General features: G+C 47.9%; 2 protein-coding genes across 2 annotated transcripts in view; one reads left to right on the top strand and one right to left on the bottom strand.

Annotated features, from left to right (window-relative positions):
* Positions 1-1,459: 1,459 nt before the first annotated feature.
* On the top strand, positions 1,460-8,599 carry SHISA2 (shisa family member 2). The gene is made up of 2 exons (XM_026493020.4): positions 1,460-1,818; positions 5,316-8,599. Exons 1-2 carry the CDS (start codon positions 1,485-1,487, stop codon positions 5,867-5,869), a joined length of 888 nt encoding a protein of 295 aa, XP_026348805.1. The 5' UTR covers positions 1,460-1,484; the 3' UTR covers positions 5,870-8,599.
* Positions 8,600-22,635: 14,036 nt separating this feature from the next.
* The window catches only part of ATP8A2 (ATPase phospholipid transporting 8A2), a 479,733-nt gene continuing 477,344 nt past the window's right edge, over positions 22,636-25,024 (bottom strand). The window contains exon 36 of the mRNA XM_026493019.4: positions 22,636-24,990. Coding sequence (XP_026348804.2) covers positions 24,893-24,990 — 98 coding nt within the window. The 3' untranslated portion in view covers positions 22,636-24,892. The remainder of the gene's footprint in view (positions 24,991-25,024) is intronic.

The raw sequence follows: 25,024 nt of genomic DNA on the forward strand, positions 1-25,024 counted from the left end.
TAATGTTTTTCCTGTAGTCTCTCCATTCCACCTGGCGGAAGCCCGGAGCCCACCAGAGGCAGCCCCAGGCGTGCCAACCCTTCCACAGACATCCACGTTTGTGGTCTGTGACCAGTCGTGGCCAGGACACGAGCTGGTGGAAGCTGAGAGAGACAGTTAATCTGAGTGGCAATTTCACTGTCTGTAAAATGGGAAGTAATTATAATCCTTCCTTGGGGAAGTTTTAAGAATCAAATCGAATGCCGAGGATCTTCCATAAGCCAGCTTAGTCTGCTTTCATTACCATTATCGCTGTTCTTGTGTTAGCAAGGCCCAGATCGTTGACTTCTGTTTTCTCCCTCGCCTATCCCAGCCGGCTGCCCGCGGCCCCACGGGCGTCGGAAGGTGAAGGGCTCCAGGCGCCTCCGGGAGTCCCGGGGAGGAGGGAAGCCCGCGCAGCGCGCATGCGCGTCCTAGGAGCCGCCGGCCCTTAAGAGCGCCGCGCATTGCCACGGCGAGTCCAGTCGGAGCTGGCTAGGTGCCGGGTGCTGTGAGTGTGCAGGCGGCTGCCGCGCTCGGCTTCTTCCGCAGCCCCAAGGACTGAAACTTCCGTGGGAGTCTCCCATCGGTGCGCCCCTCCCGAGGGAAGCGGCGGCCAAGGCGAGAGGGAGAGCCGGACGGAAGCTGCCCGGCGCCCGTGGGAGCGAGCTGCAGCCGGAGAGGCGGAGCAGGGGAGCCGGGGGCCAGCCGCCCGCTTGGACCCGCGCCCAGCAGCAGCCGCGGCCGCCGCCAGCCGGGCAGGCTCCCGGGGCTGCGGCGGGGGCGCGCCGGACCGTCGCTCGTGTCCCGAACGCCGGCGTGCGCTGGGAGGATCGGCGGTCAGCCCCGCGGGGCGCAGCGCTGCCCGAGCCATGCGGACCGAGTTCGGAGCTGTGGAGGCTGAGCACGGCCGGCCGATGCACTTGCTGCCCGGAGCCCTGCGCGCGCTGCCCGCCGTTTTGGCCCCTTCTCGCCTCCCGAGAGGGGAATAAAGGAGGGGAGACGCTCCCCGACTCGTGCGCGGGACCCCGAGGCTTAAACTCCGCGGCAGCGACCTGGCTTCAGGTCCGCAGTGGGAGTGAGCATCCCCTCGGGGATGCGCGGGGAGGCTCCTCTCGCGGGTGAAGCCTCCAGGGGCTGCGGGACGGCAGCTCCGGGACCCCTCTGACTCTACGCCCAGAGAGTTACGTCAGCGAGTGTCCGCTCTCCAGGCAGCCCCACCAGGGACCGGGCCGCCCGGCCGAGGGAGGGATGGCTTAGGACCCCTGCCCCGGCAGCCCGGCGTCGTCAGCTCCTGGACGTCGCGGCAGAGGGCAGAGGCCCCCTCGGAGAGCGCCGCGGAAGGGACGCTCGGGCGTCCAGGACCCGGCCTCCGCACCACTGGGAGCCGGCTCGCCGGGACCGCGACTTCCCAGAGAGCGCTCTGCGCCCGCTGGAGCCGCGCCGCCCGCGCCCAGGGTGGTGCCATGTGGGGCGGACGCCGCTCGCCCGCCGCCTCCCCTCGGAACGCCGCGTCGCTCCTGCAGCTGCTGCTGGCCGCGCTGCTGGCGGCGGGGGCGCGGGCCAGCGGCGAGTACTGCCACGGCTGGCTGGACGCGCAGGGCGTCTGGCGCATCGGCTTCCAGTGCCCTGAGCGCTTCGACGGCGGCGACGCCACCATCTGCTGCGGCAGCTGCGCGCTGCGCTACTGCTGCTCCAGCGCCGAGGCGCGCCTGGACCAGGGCGGCTGCGACAACGACCGCCAGCAGGGCGCTGGCGAGCCTGGCCGGGCGGACAAAGACGGCCCAGACGGCTCGGCAGGTAGGACAGGCGGGTCCGGGCCCGAGAGGGGAGGGAGGTTAGCTTCGCCCGGGCAGCCTGGGGACGGGAAAGGAATAGGGAGCACTGAAATTTCAGAAAAGGTCTTGGACCAGGAGGTGGTGTCTGCATCCTGGCCCAGCTGTTAACTTGTGCCAAGTGGAGCACCACTTCACTGCCCTGAGCCTCAGTTTCCCCATCTGCCACCCAAAGAGTGGGTTGGCTTGGATTTTCCGGAGAAAATCACATACGTCAGGCAGTGTGGGGTGCAGACACCGCCGCATTCCTCCTGGCCAGGGACCTCTGTTTCCCCTCCCATACCTCCTCTCTCCGCGGGCCTAACTTCTAGTAAGGGTGAGTGTCTTGATGGTACCCCAGGAAGTGGTGAGGGCGCGACCCCAGCGACAGCGTTGGTGGGGGGAGCTTCCGTCCATCAAGGCTCCGCAGAAGGCAGGCAGCTCCTCAGGGCCTTCTTGTGGGTGATGCGCTGTACCAGACCCCGCGGCATTCTCATCCTCTGGAGCACTTGGCTGCATGGCCTCTCTGGTTTCTGGACAGTTCTCCTGACCACGTCAGACTTAGTAGGTGTAACATTAGAGCAGTGCCCAAGCTTGCTCTTTGTGGCTTTGATTTTTTAAAATTATATTTTTTTTAAGTTGCCAGAGCTGGAAACATAAACAAATCCAGGAACGAATTTGATAGGTTCTACTTCCTCCATTCTTCAGAAACCTCACAGACTGCCTCCCTTGAGGGTCTACACCACTGTGTGTGTGTGGGAGGGAGGAGTTAGCACCAGGCTAGGGGTAGAGGTCAAATGGCAAACATGTCACAGAATGGGTGTCTCCTCCTTTTGCAGGTGGTTATGTTAAGGAGGAGACTTTTTACCAGCACCCTGAGCCAGGGTTTAAGCTCCCTGAGCTTTGGCGCTGTGTGTTTACAGAACTGTCTCAGGGGCCTGGTAGCAGGCAGCTCTCTTCAGTGCTGTTCCCTTTGCAGGCAGGCATTTTATGAGCAAGCTACTCCTATTGTTCCGCTGCCTTAAATCTGAGGAGTGGAGAACTGAGGGTAATCATTGCAGAAAAAGTGCCATCTTAAAGCTGGAGCTCATGGTTGCAGGGGTGTGTGGTGGCGGACTAAAGCCTGAAGAAATGAGCCAAAGACGGAACTGCTACCTTGTTGTATCTGCTAAGTTGGGCTCATTAGTGATCTCTAAAAAGTTGGGTTGACTTTGGACAAATCAGGAGGCAGCCGACTCCTCATGAGGCCGTGTGATGTGCGTGGGTGCCTTCTTCACTTTACTTTTAAATCTTTTTTCCTAAAAATTCTGTTCCTCTCACTTCTTTTCTGCAGTCAAGGACCACATGCCTATCAGGCAGTGCAGAGAGTATGGGAGCGCAGCATTCCTTACCTCTGTGTGGTTATATACCTTCCCAATTAAAAATCCTGGAAGGAGAGCAGTTCTTTCTCCCCGAAACTCATTCTGTGGACTTATCCTGCTTTCAGCTAGTTTCTGCTGTCATGTTTGAAGTATTCTTTTTTTTTTTTTTACTTTTGTTTGTTTACATCCTAATAACATATTTAGGCTGGTATCTTAATTTAATGAAATATTTATCACCTGCGTCCACTGCTCCAGGACGTTATGGCTAGCCTGTTATTAGAACAGTCCCATCATCCGAAGACGCGCTGTGCTCACTGCAGGCCCTGGAGCCAGTGCTCCCACCCACTGAACGGGCACCATGTAAATATAGTATTTATTCTTCAGCATTGAAGACTTAGGAAATCTTCAAATGTCAGCCTTCGGTGAAATGCCTGTAAAGTATGTTTTACTTCACCAGGGCATGATTCTTCCAGGACTCCACGTGGCACTATATTCTAAAAACCCTACGGTCAGGAATATCAGAGCCGTAGAAAGGAGCATAATTAGAAAGCCCGCTGCTCTAGCAGCCGTCCAAGGGTTTTTCACGAATTTGACCTCAGAAGTGTGGGAGAACTGGGCTTGTTCCCCAAGTGCTGCCCTGTACCACTGCCCTGGCCCTGGGCTTGGCTAGGACTGGGGAGCCCTAGTTCCTGTCCTTACGTATTTTCCAATCAAATAGTCGAGGCAACGGGAAGGGGCGCATCAAAAAACCGGTTCTTGGTAACATGGGGTGGAAGTTCACAGAAGCGGCTCTGAGTCCTTCTGCAGCCTCCTCTCTCCCCATTCTCTGCCCCCATCAGTCAGTGTGTCTAGCTTCTGAAAGCCCTAGAGTGTTAGCCCTATGGCTTCCAGAAGCTTGTTTCAAGTAACATAGTGTAAAAATGGGACTCACTACCAACTAGAGGAAAGTTGTTCTTTTCATCTTTCACATTATTTTTCAGAATACACCTCACGTGTTAAAGATGATGCCCACTGCTTTATGGTCTGCAGGCTTTCCCGATAGTTCTGCACACAGAACCCAGTGTTGTTAAGTCCAGGTGTCACTGCTGAGCTCCAGCCACCCTGGGCCCACCTGGGGGCCTTCTTGAGCACTGGGGGCTGCTCTTCTTCCTGGAACAAATGTCTGGTTGCTGTCAACATTTGTTCTTCTTGGTACATTGCTTCATGCTGACCTGTGGCCTCAAATAGCTTCCCCGTACATAAGTCACTCCACCTTTCCACTCCAGTGCGCGTGGGCCCAAGGACCAGCCCTCAGCTGGGCAAGTGAGTACAGAGGTGCTTTTTATGTCTTTTTTTTTTTTAACCCTTTTTTGACCTTTGTATCTTACATTATAGATTTGGAAATGGGCATGGCTAGACCTAAATTTTTTATTTCTTTTTTCAAAGATTTTATCTATTTAAGAGAGAGAGAGCACAAGCTGGTGGCGGGAGGGGCAGAGGGAGAGGGAGAAGCAGACTCCTTGCTGAGCAGGGAGCTTGACCTCAGGCTCACTCCCAGGACCCTGAGATCATGACCTGAGTCGAAGGCAGACGTTTAACCGACTGAGCCACCCAGGTGCCCCTCAATTTTTTATTTATTTGCCTGAGAAAAAAACAGTTCAAAAGTGGCAAAAGAGGTTTGCAAAGAATATCATTTTTGGGGGAAAAAAGACTTAAATAATGTAACTCATTTCGATGCAGATCCTGCACCCATCTGTTAGGGCAGACTTAAGTTTAAGCCACTGAGTTATTGTAGGACTCTTAGAAGTCTCAAAACATTAAATTCATATTTTTGCTAAATTGGACATTTGTCTCAGCCAGTGTTGCAGTTGGTGAGCCTAGCTGTGAAGGTTAACCATTTTGCTTTTGGGGGTGCTGATCTGCCCTGCCTATAGGGCCCTAGCACCTTTCCTAAGGGCCTGATAAAGGACGGTGCATCCTGTGGACTGCTAATAAGCTTGCAAGCCTGCCCAGCAACGGGAGGCCCCACACTGGTCGTTCAGTTCCGGGTATGCACGTCGCTCATTTGTGGATCTCCGCTGCCGAGCACCGGTTCTCACTGCATTCTGAGAGTAAATCCTGATGATGTGTTTTTATCCTTTAGTCCCCATCTACGTGCCATTCCTCATCGTTGGGTCCGTCTTTGTCGCCTTCATCATCTTGGGGTCGCTTGTGGCCGCTTGTTGCTGCAGATGCCTCCGGCCTAAGCAGGAGCCCCAGCAGAGCCGTGCCCCGGGAGGGAACCGCTTGATGGAGACCATCCCCATGATCCCCAGCGCCAGCACTTCGCGAGGGTCATCCTCCCGCCAGTCCAGCACAGCGGCCAGCTCCAGCTCCAGCGCCAACTCAGGGGCCCGGGCGCCCCCCACAAGGTCCCAGACCAACTGCTGCTTGCCCGAGGGGACCATGAACAACGTGTATGTCAACATGCCCACAAATTTCTCCGTGCTGAACTGTCAGCAGGCCACCCAGATTGTGCCCCATCAAGGGCAGTACCTGCACCCCCCCTATGTGGGGTACACGGTGCAGCACGACTCTGTGCCTATGACTCCCGTGCCCCCTTTCCTGGACAGCCTGCAGACGGGCTACCGGCAGATCCAGGCGCCCTTCCCTCACACTAACAGTGAACAGAAGATGTACCCAGCTGTGACTGTGTAACTCGGGGCGCCGGCCAGGTCCCTTTACGAGACCCAGGAGCCCAGGGAGGCTGTAGACTTGGAAAGGATTCTCTACGAGGAAGTCTGCCTGCCTTGCTGGTGCAGACAGCCCCGTTCTTTTGGATCGCTTCATTTGGCCCCCAAGTGTATGAAAGCGTCTCTTCCCGAATTAGCCTTTCTGGATACGTTTCATCCCAGTGCATGATCGATTTATGATGGAAAAAAAGCATCATTTGGAGATGACTGTGTTGTTGCCCCTGGTTGTGTGACAAATGCTTGAGGCCTTAAGTGCCCTTGAGGCATGGCTGTCAGAAGAATTTTGTAACTGGGTAGACTAAGGTTTTTATTATATCCTTATTAGTGTTTCTTTTTTTGTTTTTTACTGTACAAGATCAGAATACCTTTTCCCTCCCTTTGACCTGGGGACGATTTGTATAAGCATCCAAGGTTCAGGGGAAGACGTAAAGAACAGAACTTTGATGAAAGGAAATCCAGTTGGAACTCCCTAGATTATTCCTCCATCTCAGTGTTTCCTAGGCACATCTTAATTTCATTGTAAAAAGATATATATATTTTGTCTATTTTTGTGCTTTTTTTCTTTTTTGGTCTATTTTGTGCTTTTTTACCTTGTGTAGAGATCTTATTACAAAGTGATTTTCTACATTAAAAAGAGACTGAAAGAAATTGTATAGTTACTTAACTAATGACATTTCAGAACTCTGGGATTATTTTAAGCTTGGAAGTAGCAGGGGTGTAGTAATACTCCATTCATCTCATTCTCTATCGTATCATCTGATTTGCTGACTTTACAGTGACATCTGAGAAGCAGCAAGTAGATGTTTTTATATTGAAATCACAAACTGTCACCTGCTACTTCTCCGGGTTACTTTGAATTTTACCGTGTGGTACGGCTTGGCATTCGTTCTGTTCGGCTTTCGGACCCCATGTCTATACAGCACCGTGTGCAGGTAATTACTGTTACAGATGAAGATCAGCATTACTGCCTAGATCTGATCAAACGTTTTCTTGTTTTCCTATAAAAATTCAAAGAAATGCTTTACAAAGATACTTCGTCTAGCTTCTCAGCCATAATCTGAGACTTGGGATGAAATTTAAACCACAAATAGAATTTCCTTTGCAAATCATAAGGTTTCTTATACTCTTGTTATCAAAATGGCTTATTTTTCAGGCAGTGGGGACTGTTGAGTCAAGAGAAAAGCTTTTCAAAGAGATATTGCCTTTCTTTCCCCACAAAGTTAGTTTTTGTTTTCCTCTCTTAGTCCTCAACAAGCACTGCATTCATTACTAATGTTCTGAATTATGAAATTCGAGTGAGTCCGTGTATCGTTTACTTAAAAGAAATACGTCTAAGTATGTGCAAGCAAATTTCCAACTGCTGGCAAAACTGAGGTTTGCAATTAAAACATTGTAAGGTACGGTCTTTCACACGTTTATATCTATATTTATCCGTCCACCCGTTCATCAGCTAGCTGCCGTAGTCTCCTCTCTATATCTGTCCATCATCTCGCGCCCTCTCATGACTGAATGATGTAAAACCATTGTTGGCAAGAGATATCAAGGAAGATGCTCAATCAAATTTTTTTTAAATAACAAAGGCAGGGGAAATCATTTTACTTATTAATAAATATTTTATGGTATGAATTCCAAGGGAGTTGGGTTTTTTGTTTTGTTTTACTTGGTAACTTTTCAGATGATCTATTTAGCCTGTTAGCATCATAAAATTGCTAAAAATGATAAATATTGCTTTCTAGAATCAAGAGCTTACCTTTAAAAGTAATCAATACCTGGGAAGTTTATATTCTAGGAGTGAGTGTTATTTTACGTATTCCATGGGAAGTGTTGACAACACAACGGAGACAGTCGTTTGGGATCATTATACTATGGGGCTAATGCATGTTCCATGCCTTCTCTTTGGGGGAGGAGCCTGATTATCTAAGGAAGTAAAATTCCTAGAAATGTGGAGGTGAAAAGGACCTCAGAGATTACTCAGCCTAGAGATTAGCAAACTTTTTTTTTTTTTTTCTGGGAAGGAGCCAGAGAGTAAATATTTTAGGTTTTGCAGGCCAGATGGTCTCCGCCAGCTACGCAATTCTGCCATTGTCACGCAAAGCTGCCGGAGGGGATACATAAACACATGAGTGTAGCCGGGTTCCAGTAACACCTTACTGATGGACACTAATGTTTGAATTTCATACTATTTTCACATGTCACAAAATACTTGATTTTTTTGTTTGTCTCAACAATTTCAAAATGTAAAAATCATTCTGAACTCTTGGGCCATAAAAACCAGGTAGCGGACCAGATTTGGCCGTTGGTCTTAGCTCACCCATCCCTCATCTAGTCCATCCTTACCTGATGCAGGAGTCCCTCTGTGACATTTTTCACAGCCTTTTCTTAAACATGGAGGGCTGGGAGTACTTGCTTCTCTAAGACTAACTTTTCCTTCTTTTCTCTGTGGTATTAAATATCACGATTAAAGCATAAGGGCACTTTAATAAATGAGCTCTTCACTTAGTGCTACCTGGTCTTTCCAAAAGTATGAATAACATCACTGAAGCACCCTCAGACCTTTTCAATTTTGGTGAAAACTCGAGAAGTTTAACTGCCAAAGTAAAAGTTCAGACAGCTGGTTTAAGGATACCTTCCTTACTATTGTGAAATCAGAATCTGTATGGTGTTTTGTACCCAGTAGGAATATTTTAATGTCTGCTGGAAAAAAAGGAGCAGTTGCAGATGGGAAAATAGTTTGCTGCTGTACATTTTCTTCTGCATCTAAACCTTTTGTTCATGATGGTTCTGGGGATTTCTGTATCCCTCTGTGGGGGGCAGAAAATCAGACCCTCTGGGGCGCCTGGGTAGCGCAGTTGTTAAGCGGCTGCCTTTGGCTCAGGGCGTGATCCCAGCGTTCTGGGATCGAGCCCCACATCAGGCTCCTCTGCTGGGAGCCTGCTTCTTCCTCTCCCACTCCCCCTGCTTGTGTTCCCTCTCTGTCTGGCTGTCTGTCAGATAAATAAATAAAATCTTTAAAAAAAAAAAAAAAAAGAAAATCAGACCCTCTGATTGTAAAGAAGAAGAAATTAACCAGCTCTTTCTGTCCATTTAAGGGCCCCTGGGAAACTAAGCATCTCCTATCATTCCTGCTGTGTCTGGAAAAGTTACAATTTCACAGTAATACCAACGTCCAAAGTGGCAAGAAGACCATTAAGACAAATGCATGTGGGTCTGGCCCATCTACTCTGCGATACCCCCGGTTTCAGGCTAGTGCTCCACTTCTGATTACGTTCCTAGATGCATGACTAATACTTCCTGTCTTAAATGTACTTTGAGCTTGTTTTTCTCAAGATTGCACAGTTTTATTTCATGAATTCTATGGCTGATCTTTTCTCCTTGTTTGGATACAAATTCAGATTTCAGGTGCCTTCAGAAGTATTTCTTGAAGAAACCATGACCATCAGAACTAAGTTGGTGAGGAAAGATAGGGCAGAAGTCCACCAATGGACTGGACACAGGGGAGAAAAGTTTCAGTGGTGCTCACGGTTGGGGCAGGGAAGGGCTTGCCCTCAGCACTGCCCCCCCCCCCCCAGGGCCTGGTAACAACACTCAAACACACTACTCCCCGTCTTAGTCAGAGGCTCTGTTTCCTGCAAATTCATATTCTGTCTCCCTACCACGCAGACCCTCAGTGATTCATTTAAAAGCCATTTAAATGAATGAGCAGCATGCTGGCTTTCCATTGCTTCAGCTTTTCAAATGCTTAAAAGGAATACGTTTGTTTCTGTTTAAGGGACTTCGGCGTCCAGACTTCTCACTAATTTGGCCTGGGCTCCCACTGCCAGAACTGCCCCATTAAAACGTGTCATGTGTATTTCCCTACACTGTCCACTGCAAACCTCTGCTTGATCTATGCTCTTGGCGGAGCTTGGCGGAATTTGGGGAGAGGGGTTATTATGATGGGCAGAGAAATCCGACTAACCTGTCAGTCATTAGGATGGACAGGGAGTGGCCCAGGAAACTGCCCGCCTTCCTGGACTTGCTGAGTTCCTGCTAAGTAAATAATGGATCAGTGGTTACAGTTAAGGGAACTTTCTAGGATTTTATAATCTGTGATCTCCTCCCCATTCTGCTTCTTTCCCTCGCCTCTTGAGGAGATAAATCAAAGCGTCCGAGCAGGCTGTATAATCTTGAGTGGAGGGAGCTCAAGGCCGGTAGCCGGGCAGTGGGTCTGGACCTGGCCACGGGGGAAGGCAAACCCCTTGTGTTCAACTTTTAGAACCCCTTTCATTTTTAAAAGGAGCAGCCTAAACATTGCAAGGAGGAATAAATCATGCATACAAATGAGAACACCTTTCCTCATCACTCAACCTTAATCCTCCTTTTCTTTTCCTTTTTAGATGCTAGAGCCTTGAGGACAATTCCACCCTGCTACCCCTCGCCCTTTCTCTCTGTTTTTTTAAGAGCCGGAGATCAGCTATTTTCATTCAGCTTATTCATTCCAAAAAACTTATATAGAAAATTTCTTTGCCTTCTGGAGTTTTTTTCTTAAATTGAAAACATGAATGTTCCTGGGCTTCAAGTGCCTTGAAGGGGTTGAGTCGGGGAGAGATGACAAAGAGTTAGAAATTATTAACTTTTTTCCTAAAAATGAAAGATACTCTAGGTCAACATTTTTTAGTTCATGATTTGCATTTGCTTTTCTTTGCCCTCTGTTGTTCCGGATAGAATCCTCTATCAGTGAGAAACGGGAGAATAAAACCCGAGAGAAACAGTGACTCCTGTCGAAGAAGTTCAGTATTTTTGACTGTTAACTATAAGCGCACAGTACCATGACCGCATAACTTTGAGATAACATTACAGTTTTACAGAGGGAGTTGGCAGTGAGGGTCATTGTGCTTTTTACAGTTAAATCTTCAGAATGCCTTCAACATTTGTACCCCAAATTGAAGGAACTAGACTCAAATCGAGAACAAGAAATTTAAGGGGCTCTTCGGTGGCTTAGTCGTTAAGCGTCTGCCTTCGGCTCAGGGCGTGATCCCAGCGTTCTGGGATCGAGCCCCACGTCAGGCTCCTCCGCTGGGAGCCTGCTTCTTCCTCTCCCACTCTCCCTGCTTGTGTTGCCTCTCTCGCTGGCTGTCTCTCTGTGTCAAATAAATAAATAAAATCTTTAAAAAAAAAAACGGAACAAGAAATTTAAAGTTAATGCTTTAAAAAAAAAGCTTTTAAATGAGAGATGATAAAAGGGGTAAAAAGTGTATGGTGGCGGCCTTAAGATGGATTTTAAACAGAAAACTTGCATCTCAGTTTCAACCATCTTGAAGTGTAGGGCTTTCCATTTAGAAAAATCATAGGTTGCACAAGACATTATTTACTCAGTAGACATAATAGCTGCAGAAGACTGATTACCATCTGCAACATGTATATAAAATTACCACGTGTGTATACATATGTGTGCAGAATGATCACAGGAAAATTTGAAACAGAAATAACTTATTATATGAGGCTATCTCATCCAAGACTCTCCTATCAATTCTTGACTGATTTTTTTAAAACCGGAGCTGGTTTGCAGCCCTCAGCTGTCCTCGTCTCAGCTGTAACTGGTTGTATCGAACTTCCTCTGGAGTTGGGTGGACCTAAGTTAGAACCCATCTCTGCCAGCGATGGTGTGGCCTTCAACGTGAACTTTCATGTCTCTGAACGTCAGCGTGCCTCTGGGAAAGGGCATCAGCAACACCTACCTCCTCGGGTTGGTGTGGAGAAAAAAGACATAACGTACCGCCCAAGCTAGCAGCGTCTGGTAGGTTTTTATAATACACATATAATTTAATTTCTTTTTTTTTTTTAAGATTTTATTTATTTATGTGACAGAGAGACAGCCAGGGAGAGAGGGAACACAGCAGGGGAGAGGGAGAGGAAGAAGCAGGTTCCCAGCCGAGGAGCCCGATGTGGGACTCGATCCCAGAACGCCAGGATCACGCCCTGAGCCGAAGGCAGAGCTTAACGACTGCGCTACCCAGGCGCCCCTATAATTTAATTTCTTTTCAGATTTTTTTAACCTGCCCGATACAAAGAAATATGTAATTTATATTGACAAAATATGTCGGATATAGATAGATAGAACATTAGGAGGTTTTTCTTTTTTTTGTTTCAATAACTGGTTTTACCTGGGTTAGTCTATATTTCTAGTGTTTTTAGGTTGCCTAAGAGACTTGCATAGAATTGGCTTTCTCTGACGGTGAATCAATACCACTCTTTGTGATGCCCTAGGTGGCCTGTCTGATTCCTCTGCACTCAGGATTTCTCTCCTCTGTCTCCACTGCGTTTGGCTATACCTACGGAGCCTTCCTAGTCTGCCAGTTGGTATCTCTCTGAACCAACTGGTGTTCGGTCAGGAACACACACTGAATCATTTTCTGTGCACAGGAAAGCACACGAATTGTAAATGTACAGCTCAATAAACCATCATCAAGGTCAAGACACAAAGAATCTTGTTGACAGTCCTCTTCAAAGAGAAGGGTTCCGCTGATCTCTCTCGCCGGAGATTAGCTTTGCCTGGTTTTGAACTTCACACAAATGGAATCACACAACATGTAGTCTTCCGTGTCCAGCTTCCCTCACTCCGTGTTGTGATTGCTGTTGAGAGCAGCTGCAGATCCTTTTCATTGCCGTGCAGTATTCCATCATAGAAAAATACCATAAATATACTGTATTTATCCACTCTACTGTTGATGGATGTTTGGGTTACTCTCAGGCTGGGGTGTTAGGAACATCTCTAAACATATATTTTGGTGAACACAGCCCTCAGCTCTCTTGGGTGGAATTCCAGGAGAGGAATTGCTCTAGCCGAGGATATGTGGATGTTTGCCTTAGTAGATATGGCCATTGTCACACCAATTATTTGTAACAGAGAATTTGTAAAAAGCATGGGTTAAACAGGTGTTAGGGAACTGAAACAGCAAAGGGGGAAACTGAGGCAATGCAGAGCTAGTGATTAACTGAGGCAGTTACTACCCCTAGGTTCAAAGGAACAAAGGGAAGAAGTTGGGAGTGTTAGAATCCAGATGCTTGAAGGAAAGGCCCTGTCATGCTTAGAGAGGGGGCACCTGCTGACCGGGACCCCAGGAGGACACAGTGTGGTTGGTTCTGGGAATGCCAAATGTTTTCAAAGCGGGAAACTGGTGCCAACTGCTGCCAGGGTGGAGGTTGTGTCTGTGGACATGGACAGGTCAGGGGACAGACAGGACCTTGCCCTTCTACTCTTCCCGCCTTTCAGGCTCCGTCTAGCGCCCCCTGTTGGCAGAGCCTAGCACGGCCAGCAGGCAAAGGGTAAGGGGCTTGGCTGCCCCACCACAACATCACAGGGCAGGGCCGGAAGCGTGGGGTTGGAAGTCAATAACCGGCATCTTCAAGCTGACACTGTGTTTTGTGATCCCAATGGCTCCTAGGACTTTCCTCTTCTTTCTGACTGTATGTCGCAGATCTGCTAATCTACTCATGACAGTTGTGTATCCAGTGGGTGACTGAATTCGGAGTACTTAAAATGTCTCATTTCAAGGCAAAAATAAAAGCTAAGTGTTCCATCGGAGTTGGGCAGCTGCATTGGTGGGGACTTCGCAGGCGTCTTCTGGGAGACCTGCTTCAGCACAGCCCTTTGAGGTAAATCAAACATGGGCCTGGGAGGAGGTGGGAGTTGGATTCGAGTTCCTCTTCCACCCGTCACAAGCCTATGTGACAAGTCAAGACACCTCTCGGAGCTTCAGTTGGTCAAAATGGGACTCAGCATCACATCCACTCGCGGGCAGTGGTGTGGATTAAGTGACATACTAGGACGGTGGCTACCTCAGCTTTCTCCCAACATGGGACTGGTTCTGTAGGCTGCTTTCCAGCGGCTCGGTTCTATTAAGTGACGGCTTTTTGGCTAAATTTTAAACTATCTTTAAAACCTCACCTTACCACACTCTTTGTTGATCCTTTGTTGTTCCTGTTTTCACGTTCTCCAATAATTCATAGAGACTGGGCTATGGGAACCGAGAGCGGTAGAAACCGGGGAGGGGACAGTGCTGTTCTCTGCTCCTTTCACACACACTGGGTGTGGATTCCTCTTTGTTCTCTACAGCACTTGCTGGCCCCCTTGCGTCGTGGTGCTTGGTGCCGTGTTGAATCGTGTACGTGTCCCCGTCGACGCCGAGTTTCTCAAGGCTAGAGACCAAGACTTCAGCTCTAAACGACGCCTCGGCGCCTAGCACGATGCCTGCGTCCAGTGCGCATGCGCGTGCGCTTTACCTCTGCAGGGTAGAAAATGTATTTGGACACAAAGATTCTAAGTATTCAAAAGGAATTTAATAAGAGACGTCCTTAGGCCAAGGCAATGCCACATGTCCTGAAAAGTAGCATCCAAAGAACTTGACATGATGTGGACTAGCACACAGATTTTTCTTCCCTTACAAAAATTTTCAAATAGCCATTCAGTTAACAATGGCCGAGACAGAATAGAAATGTAGTCCTGTTTGCTTTGTTCTTGGACCCTTCTCGTGGTGACCTCTGTAAGAATGATATTTGCTGCTTCTATCTAGATTTTTGTCACAGGTTGACTCCAAATATTTGGCCCAACAGAACTATGTGAGGATAGCAAAGTTTGAAATCACTAGCGCCACCTTAAAACAATTTCTCCTGATAACAAATTGGAAGGCTAAGAATGATTTATAGTGATCACTTTTTTTTTAACCAGTCCAGAATTTCTGTATTAGTTTTAATTTTAAGAAATTTTATATCCAGGGGCGCCTGGGTGGCGCAGTCGTTAAGCGTCTGCCTTGGCTCAGGGCGTGATCCCGGCGTTCTAGGATCCAGCCCCACGTCAGGCTCGAGCCCCAAGTCAGGCTCCTCCGCTATGAACCTGCTTCTTCCTCTCCCGCTCCCCCTGCTTGTGTTCCCTCTCTCGCTGGCTGTCTCTATCTCTGTCAAATGAATAAATAAAATCTTAAAAAAAATTTTATATCCAATGAAAAATGTCTTAGAACAGAAAGACTTGTTTGTTGAATATCTAATGATCAATATTCTTTCAGCAATCTTTTATTGAGAAGTATCAGGAACTCATGTGATTCAGTGACTTCTCTTCTTCACAATGTACTTATAAGAAAGCTCTGTGATTGACAAGCAGTATTTAAGCCCACATTCATCTCCACGACTAGTAGAAAGTGAGCTAGAACTATGTTAGAACCTCATGGCTACAATTCACTTTGGAGCGCACTGGCATTCAGTGCGTGTTTGTGGCCTTAATTTGCCGTACAGTGGAATGCAGAGTGAGGGGCCCCACTTGGACATCATCCACAGGGCGCTTGGTTCCCGAAACGCATGCATATCTCTCCACACGTTAGGCTTGCTGCAGTCATTCCTAGGTTATCAGTCAAGAATAGGCTTTCCCCGGACCAAATCAGCAGGCCCCTGATCTTGGTCTTCCAGCCTCCAGATAATGTTTGTTGCTTATAAGCAAAATAAATGTTTGTTGCTTAGAAGCTGCCCAGTCTATGGTACTTTTGCTGTAGCAGACCCAAACTAAGACACCATCTATGCTGCAGGACATGGTGTCAGATTATATGTTCTTTTGTTTATTGTCTGTCTCTCCCACTAGAATATAAGCTTACTCTGTGAGGCGGGGACTTTGGTTCACCTCTACATCTCAACACATCTTCCGTGTTGGAAGATAGCTCGTATTCCAAAGGGCAGTGAGAAAGGGTGCCTGATGCCCTCCCCGCTGAAGCTCCCTGGGATGGGCAGAGCTCAAGATCGTTAGCGGGTCTCCCTTGACGTCAGTCAGCGCAGGACCACACCTGAACTGCACCACCCATTGCTCTTGCACGATGCCGGCCCACGGAGGCCCTGCTTTGGGAGCAGGGACCTTGGCATTTTAGCAGTGAAGGCCCCAGGTTCTCAGACAAATGTTTGGCTATGTGGCCAGGCTGATAGAGCCCTGCCACATTTTCCTTTCAGCGCACACAGTGGCCAGGAGCGGGTTTTCTCCTGTCTTCTAATATAAGAACTGCTTTAAGCCTTATACCCTTTCCATAGCGTTGTTGCAGGTTGCTGCCTTGCGAAGTTCTCGAGGTTAAGAAGGATTTTTTTCTTTTGTGTTCACGTAGCTTTGTGTCTTCTTCTCTCCCACAGAGCTGGCGTGTGTGCATGCATGATTGCGCACACATGCGTTTATCCACACACGATTTCAAGGGCCTCCTGCACGTGTGACTGAATCTCCCTCACGCACCAGTGCAGGTGGTTTGGGGGCACCCTCAGCTCCCCGCTCCCCAGTGATTCCCGTCAGCAGCAAGCCTGCCGGGGCTCGTCACTGCATCCACAGAAAGTGGGAATCCATTAGAACATTTTCCAGCTGAAGTATCCAAGAAATTCACTTGGAGGTGGTTTCTTTTACAGCTGAGTAAGGGTCTCCCCCAGCCCCGCTCTTCCCACCCCCATCCAATTTTAAATGTAATCGTGAGACGAATCCAAGGTCTTTTCCTGCAACCATCTTTGTAAGTAATTACAAGAAGCAGGCAGCTTCTCTTAAGGACACGGGGAAGGGGGGAAATGACATTAACAGCTTTGTTTATGGCTGAAGGCTGTTCTATCCACACCCTCCACTCAAAGCCATTTGGAAAGCAACAGGGACAACCATGGGTCCCCCCAGCCACGGGCAAGATGTGTTAGGTCAGCAGAAGAGCTCTAAATCAAATAAAACTTAATATAGGCACAATTGCCATTTTGAAAGTCGGGAGAAAATCAGGAACTTTCTTGGTAATTAGAATATTTCAAATCAAAACACGTTTTCTTTGGAGCAGGGGAGAGAGTACAGGTAGCATTCAATGTCGACAACTCTAATAGCGACTGCCAGGACAGACCCTGCCAATTCACGGCTCAGGCCAAGGCTGTGGCTCTTAGGGTCCTTGTGCAGCTTTCTTTAAACTTCCATCACTCTGCAGTCGAAAGTCAAGGACAGCACAGTTTCTGGAAGAGGCAAATCGCTGAAGGTGGAGCTTTGGGGCCCACCCTCAAGAAATGTAATTTTACTATGTGTATAATAAAATAAAATTGTATTTATGTGTATGGCCTATTTCAAGAAAATGAAAACTTAATGTTTATGAGCTGGACTGTGTGTGTTTGGTGCTTCTAGCCTTGGTGGGTGAAGGGATTTTATTTTGTCCTCTTCTGGGAAAAAATAAAGTGCAGACCTCACCCATAGTCCCAGTTACAGCAACGGCTGGCCTTTTCAACAATTGCTGGAAAGTTCCCTTGAAAGAGTCATATGTGGAATGGAATGTAGGCAGAAGATTAGAGGCTGGAGTGGGTTCCTGTCGTGTGCCCTGTTGCTTTGATATACATTTCAATCCCTCACATTATATATGTCTCTTACACAAACATGTTGAAAATAAATAGTGGAATCTGAATGATTTTTCAAAGAAGCCGGAGTCTTTGTCACAGGGAAAACTATTCTAAAGAGTATTGCTGTAGGCAGAAATGTAGGGTCTGCAAACTGTCTTCAGCTGCTAATGGCCTCTCAATGATTCAAGTTTATTCTGGTGAGCACGAGTGAAGGATGACATCTCAAAAAAATCACTGCCGCAGCAAAGGCAGATTTTGTAGACACGACCAAGAAATGGCAAAGGTTTAGAATATAACACTTTCCTATTGATTGTATTAAATCATTTTCGATTTTGCATGATTTAAGGAAAATAAGGCTGGGCCTATGCAGAGCAGAAGGAAGTCCTTCTCCGTTCTGCCCTAAGCTGCAGAACTCTGCCTGAAATGTGGCCCCGCCTCCTGTCCTTGCCCGCGCCTGCAGGTGTGGCCACCGAGGTCATGACTGCCTTAAAATGGCCAAATTCAGCTGTGATAAGATTATCTGGGAGGAATCAGAGTCAGCTCTGCGAATCTATAGTAAATCTGAAGTGGGCCGTGAAGACATTTTGGGGTTCCAGACGGGTGCCTCTGCAGGGAACGACCTCTCGAAAGCTTTCTTTCCTTTCTGTCCTCCACCCCTGGAGTCTGTCCTCACTGCACACAGCTGAAGGAAGAACTGCCCACACAAAGCCAGGCAAGCAGGTGATAGACCAAGCCTGAGGCTGCTTTCCAGTGAGGAAGGGCCCTGCCTCCGTGCTTCCCAGGCCAACGTCTGGGTCCTCCAGCTCCCCTTTTACCCCAGGTGCAATGTGGCCCCTGCCGTGTGACTTGTCTATCCCAGGGAAACTTGACACAGTGGATGCTTACCTAAATGTGACTTAGGGTACCTTCCGGGAACAGGCAGGTGTCCCCTTACTCTCTTTAAAATAACGGAAGGGAGAAGAAACTTCCTTCCTTCTACTAAACTCTTAGGTTCTGTGGCTGGCCTAAGAATTTAATTGACATAAGACAGACTAACAGGAGAAAAACGTACATGTTTATTTAATATTTTTACATGTACATGGGAATCTTCAGAAGGAAGATGAAGACCCCGAGAAGCCATTAGATCTAGAAGCTTATACACCTTTTCACACAAAGAGAGAGAAATTGGGAATGGGACCGGACAAAGGGGCTCTGGCTGGGGCAGTAAACTGTCGGACCGTCCTTGGGAAAGATACAGGGGAAACGAATGGAAGGTCAGGGTTATTTCAGTAGGTTCGTTCGTACAGATCCATCCAGCGTCCACCCCCTCTCTCCAGTGATAAGAACATTCTCTTCCCGGTGCAGGGAGTGTACCTTTCTCAGTGGCAATGTTATGACCTGCTTTTGGGTAGAAGGGGGAGGTCAAAGAGCCGTCCCTGCATCTGCTGTTTCTCAATGGCCTTCAATTCAAAATAATCAATATGTCAGAGAGGCATACTCTGGGTGGCATGTTCGGCACCCCTTCAGGGACGGTGTTGTCATTTCATGCTTGACAATAGAATTTGAACTGTTCACATCTCAGTTTGCAGGGAAACGGAGATAAACCAAGGGGAGTCCAGTAACTGATGGGAGACGCCCTTAGATGCTTGATTCTTTCCATTGTGTGGTCAACCCAAATTCATTGTGGCCTCTTGGACTCTGCTCTCATGAGGGGTCCCAGGACTGGCAGAGCTCATGTTAATCTACAGTGCACATTTTTCTGCGCTCCTCCATTGAACAGCGTTTCCTTGGCCATCGGCTCTTGGGGCAGAGCGTATACATGGCCTGCACCTGCTGACAGAACCCCTGTATTACGTCCCAAGTCCCTACGGCAGCAACTGCTTATTAGTGCAAGAGAAAATTCCAAAATAAAACACGGTCCAATCATTTACTTTAACAAAAGATTTATTTGAAACAGGTTTGTGCAGACATATACCAGTCAACAGGATTGATCAAAGCCACAAATCACTACATTTTCCAAAACCTCTAAAAATACAAGTAAATGCCCTTCATTTGTATTCACTCCAGGAGGGAACCCAGCTCCGCTGTAACGTGCGGCTGTAATTTAACAACCAGAGGACATTAATAGGACGTGAAAATGGTAACACTTCTAGAGGGAGGGAACAAAAAAACCCACACTCCATAGACGCACTCACTACTCTGCTGGGAGCCAATTAAACGTGCCCCCACAGCCCCGCTTCCCTCTGCATAACCAGATTAAAACCTCCCTGTCGCAAACAATATTTAAGCAATCTGAGCACAGATGTGACAGCAGACAGGAGGGCACACGGCTTTGCTGGCATGAGAAAGACACCAAAAGATGTTGCCTTCAGACAGCAATTCAGTGACCTGCGGGAAGGATGACGCAGGCAGGCTACAGACCTGGCCACTCCTGGCGGAGCCCCCGCGGGCCCCACCCCTGCAGCTGGCTGGGCTGCAGCTGGTAGCAGGGCCCTTCGGAGGGAGGCTTCCTAGGGAAGCAGCCGGGCACACTTCTGAACTCAGCAATCACCGGCAACATGGGAGAAGGATGGTGGAGGAATGCACGTGTCAGCACACACACTCATTTTATTAATGACAAACCTGCAAAGTATCTACTTGTGCAGGGATCTTGTGGGAAGGAGAGAAGCCCTAGGACAGGGCAGATTTTCTTTTTCCACTTTTTAACTGGTGTTTACTGATCCATCTGTAGTTGCGTGGCGGTCTTCGGCGGGGGGGGGGGCGGCGGGGAATGAATCCAACGTCATCGGAAGGAAGTGGGTTCACATCCTCACCTTCAGGCTGTCCCCCTCCATCTGGCCCCTTCTCTGCCATACGGAAGAGCCTGCCTATAAAAGGCTCTTGATAAGCTCTCTTGACCCCTCAGTTTCCTGGGCAGGGTTATTTGGATAGCGCTATTACCTCAACTTTCTTCTTCCTATTTCTGTCATAAATCAAAGCCACCTGACACTTCGTTCCTGACTTGTAAAAGGAACAGGTCTCCTTTCTTTCTTTAGCCAGGTCAAAAGAAATGTGGATGGGCTAATCTTGGGAGCATGTTTTTCTTGGTCTGGAGCCTGAGAGAAAGAGCAGAGTGGATGTCTCTAAGGCAACTAGGGCAAGAGATTGTCATTGAAAATGAGCCAGCCCGGTGTAAAAGAATCACTCTTTTGTCTCCCCTCACTCAGGGGAGCAGAGGTGTTTGTCAGAGTTAACAGCTATGGATTATGCCCAGGGTGGGGTAACAGGGTGAGCTCGCCCCTCTTTTCTGCCCCTTTTTGTTTCACAGCTTCTGAACACTATGTTGGCTCAGTAGCCTTTTCTTCCCGTTGAAGACTGCATGCCGGTTGGCCACAGTCAGACCCAACAAGCTAAGACAGAGCTTTCCACAGAGTGCTAGTGGAGGCTTGGCATTCAATGAAGCTCTTTAATGTCAAGGGAAATGTGTACTACGGGACAACACGGGTTGCTGAGAAAAACATAAATGAAGAGTACAACACATCAAGGTAGAGTATTTCAGGTCTATTCCTTTCGGGGATACTTATTAATACATTTTGGGGGACCTTGGACTCTCACCTCTACGACCCACGGGAAACCATTCTCACCATCCTCATTGACCCTGAGGATGGGAAAGTGGCCAGGATGAGGCTAAATACTCTCCTCCAAGGCTGTACTGAGACAACAACTGTCTTCAGCCAATGGAGAACCAGCAACAAAGCCAACTGATGTATGCTTTCCCTCTCAGGGGGGATGGGTGTCCTTTTACTATCTCCATCATTACTAAATTTGCTAATACAAGCATTGGCATGAAGAAAGTATTTAACGAATATGATGGGGGATGCCAACCTTTACCTTGACCTGATAAATTCATTTCTTTGCCAGGTGATTATTTCGGGCTCTGCTTCACCACAGTTTCCCTGTTCCCATTTTTTATGGATCCCTGGAGATGAAGTCTACCTTTCAAATGCTGAGGCTGAATCGCTCCTTGAATTACCTTGGGACATTGACCCTTGGCAGTAAGCCAAATGCCAGCTGAAATGTGTGCATTTCCTTCCCATGTTCAAGACCAAAGACTACCTTATCCTCTTGCAGAGTTTTGCAAACATTCTATTCAACGTATAGTCTAAGACATAAACCCCTAGGAACAGAAATAGGATAAGAAATTCTCTTCAAAAAATGAGATTAAGGGTCATTATTATAACAAACGGAGATTACAGACTATACCTTTCTTTTAAAAATATTCAAACGTAAAGCCTGTAATATATACATCTATATGCATTTTCAGACATTAGTTACTCATACTCTTTTTTTTCATTATTCACTGCTTCTTGACAAGTTATCACTGATTTTTACTGCCAGCTCCCTACAGCAAGACTTGAAGCCTTGTCAAGGAAAAGAAAATGTCAACGGAGTTCCCAGCCATGCTCTGCCAAAACTCAGGTTCACGTTTTAGGATATGACTCCACGAATGTTAAAGCAACAGCATATCCTTTCTCCAAAGCACAGGTTTTATATGCTCTACTGACCCCCCCCCCAAGATGATCATACGTGTGCCAGGAGATGGCAGAACGTAACATGGTCAGGAAGTCCTGAATATTCCACAGATAGGCAGGATGGACACATCAGCCACACCCCAAAATTATGACCAAGCCCATTCTGATCAGCAACGAAGTGCTAACCTGGACAACCAGGCAGAAATGGTTGGTTTATTCTGTTCTCCGATCCCGCCTTTTCAATGAGCACTTCCACGGCCCCCCTTGATCGTCCGTGCTGGCGTGTAGTGGAACTCAGAGCTAACGCACGGAAGGGCTGCTCTTTTCCTTCTACAGACTCGGCGAGAACGGAACACACTCTCTTAAATAAGAGTCGGCAGGCCTCAGCGGAGTCCACTACGTTTGCCCAATCCAGAGGCCGGCCCTATAGTGCTGACCAAGTATGGCCTGCTAGCCTGTATGTCACTTACCATGAGGCAGAGTGACATGTCCCATGTGGCATTTCCACAGAGCTGACAGCCAGAGTATGCAACTTACTCCAGTCCACCTTGCTCCCTGGGGAGGGGCCTGTGTGACACTCTGACCTCAGTTTGAAGATAGGACAAATGACACAGCCCCTGAGTTGGCCACGGCTAAATATCATACATCACACACAGTGACAGCTGCTCCTCCTTGAAGCCCAATTTAGTCATTTGGCCATCAGATAGCTTAATCGCATACGAGAATTGATAGAATAGAAAGGTATCCCATCTAATGTTTTCTTCTGTGTGCACATTTCATTATTGTAAACACTGTTAAGTCCAGTTGTCAAAAGAATCGGAAATTATACTTGAATCTCAGAAAATGTGAACTGTATTTTAATGTAAAAAATAAACTAAAAAATGAAAAGCCCCAAACAAAACATACGCAGACTGTAATTCACAAATCTAATTCAGAAGGCTTCAAGTTTAAGAAAGAGCTAAGTGTCTGACAAAGAATGAGTTTGAGTCCCCTTTGCAGAGGCTTAGTTCCAAACGAAACCAAAGAGTCAGGATGCCTAATCCACATTCAATTCAAATTTTCATCTCTCCTCTATATTTAGGACATCTTCTCTCTGGGTGTCCAATGAAGACCTCGGTCTGGTGTGTTAATTCCAGGCACATTCCAGGGGGTTGTAATTCCCACATGATGGTCCTTCAGGGATTCATCTCACCGGGTACTCTAGTATTTAAAAATGGTTTACCACCTCGGGGAGGAAGGAATGGGAATTTTCTAAGCCTCACCTGTTCACTGCATTATTCTGCTTCCCCTTAAGCCCTCCCTGGATCCTGGTCACATCATAAGTAAAGGATTAGTTTTCTTTGTCAATGCAAAACACAGTTTCAGTTATTACAATGCCCAGTGAGATGTGGATGCTCCAAAAATAAAGGATAAGGAAGGAAAGTGCACTATTGTTTTATTTCCCAATTTAGTGCAGCCATCCCCCAGAACTGTGCCATTTTAAGCAGTAACAGCTGTCCAGAAGTATTTATGTTAAGCCATCCAAAAATCTGGTTTGGCAACCAAAGCCGAGAGGAGAGAACGTGCCTCCAGGCTGGCCATTTATTAAGGGCTCCAGGTGCTCATATTCACGCCCGAGGGCACGCAAGTTCCGTCCAAATTTAGAAGGTGGGACTCCGCAGTTTGGGAAGTCAGTGACACAGCACTTCTCCTCCATGTCTTAGAGTCAGGACACTTTCTTTTCAGAGGTGCCTGTGTCTCCCACTGACTGGATAAGAATGGAAACCTCATCCATATAGAAAAGGGCATTTTGTTGAAATGTCTGGAATTCTTGCTGATTAAAACTGCATGTCAAAGTCTTGTCTAGCCTCCCGCGGGCATTCTCACAAGTGCCTGGGCTTCCGGGCTTGATTTCAGTATCTACTGGGGAGACTTGGCTAACATGTCCTCTCTGTCCTCCTCCCCGGGTCTCCGTGTTCCTCGTCTCTCGCTGTCCCCTTCGATGGTCATCTTCCTCCACCAGCCTCAGGGGCCCCTCCTCTCCTACTGGGTACACTCATTCTGCCTGATTTTAGAGTTACAGAGTGACAGGTGTGTCCCTTCGCTAGGGAGACATGCTATCTGTTCACTGGTTTCCCACAATGAAAATCCAAAATGGGCTTTGAACTCCCGCACAAACACGTGTGGGTCTCACTGAACTAAATGCCCAAGGTCCAGTGGCCTGGAGGATGGGGAATGAGTATTGAGAGCCTGACCAGAGTGGAGCGCCGACGCGAACTACCACACACTGACCTTCAGGCTTCTCTGTGGTCAGGAAGAGGCAGCTCGAATAGCTATGCTTCTTTTCCTTAGTCACGGGAGGAGAAGGGCGGTGGTAGAGGGGATATCTCGCATCATATCTGAATCTGTGTTAGGACAAGAAATCATGCACGTTTGGGTAGTTGCCCACCAGCTGCCATGAGCTGAGCACAGCGGTCAGCCATGCAGAAGGTCTGAGACGAGGGAAGCCCGACAGCCCGGAAGGCACCTGGGAAGAGTGCAGGAGAATGCTAGAACACGGACCCGCCTGCCGGGAGTGTGGCTAAGAGGTTCAGAGACGCATTCTCAGGGTTACCACCCTGATGATAGACATTTTTGTGATTTCACTGCAATCAAGAAGTTTATGTCCACTTCGTACAAACAAGACAGGAATCAAAGCAAGGTGTCAACCTGCCTACAACGGAGTTCACATGCAGCTGGTGGACTTCATTTGTGAGCGAACGAAACAGGAAGGAAGCCTGCCCCCACTCCAATTCCACAAGATGGGTTTCTCACGCAACATAAAACTCCCTTACCTTTCTCCCAGAACAACTAGTACGGATGTTTAAATATTGATGAAACAGAGCGTTTTTAATTTCACACCTCACAGAGCACAGTTGAATGCTTCATAACAACGTAAACAGAAGTTAGGCCAAGCACTGCGGACGGACCGGAAGGGGCAGAACAGCTTCCCCTGCGGCATCTACTCCAGGTTTGCGGGGGAATGTGTAACTAACCGGTTGGCTAAGGCCACAGAACTGGGTTTTATGGTGTTTTGGCTGCTGACACCAGTCTCTTCTGACAGAGATGTGTTAACACTGGGTGCAACAAACCGCATCTCTTTCCTGGGACCAATCAGGACGACTCCCGTCTTATTTCTTCCTCGATTTCTTTTTGGTGGTGTCATAAGCACGGACTATTTCTTCCTGAGTAACAGCTCCATGCTCTTCTTGAGAGAAGGCATACCCATCTGCAAGAGGAGCACACACGGGGGTTGGTAAGGA

Source organism: Ursus arctos, unplaced genomic scaffold, assembly GCF_023065955.2.
Source record: "Ursus arctos isolate Adak ecotype North America unplaced genomic scaffold, UrsArc2.0 scaffold_10, whole genome shotgun sequence".
NCBI lineage: Eukaryota > Metazoa > Chordata > Mammalia > Carnivora > Ursidae > Ursus > Ursus arctos.

Excerpts from the sequence above, each read along its gene's own strand:
- SHISA2 (XM_026493020.4), top strand. The coding sequence starts at position 1,485 with ATGTGGGGCGGACGCCGCTCGCCCGCCGCCTCCCCTCGGAACGCCGCG. Across the intron at positions 1,819-5,315 it reads CGGCCCAGACGGCTCGGCAG|TCCCCATCTACGTGCCATTC; the intron begins GTAGGACAGGCG and ends TTTATCCTTTAG.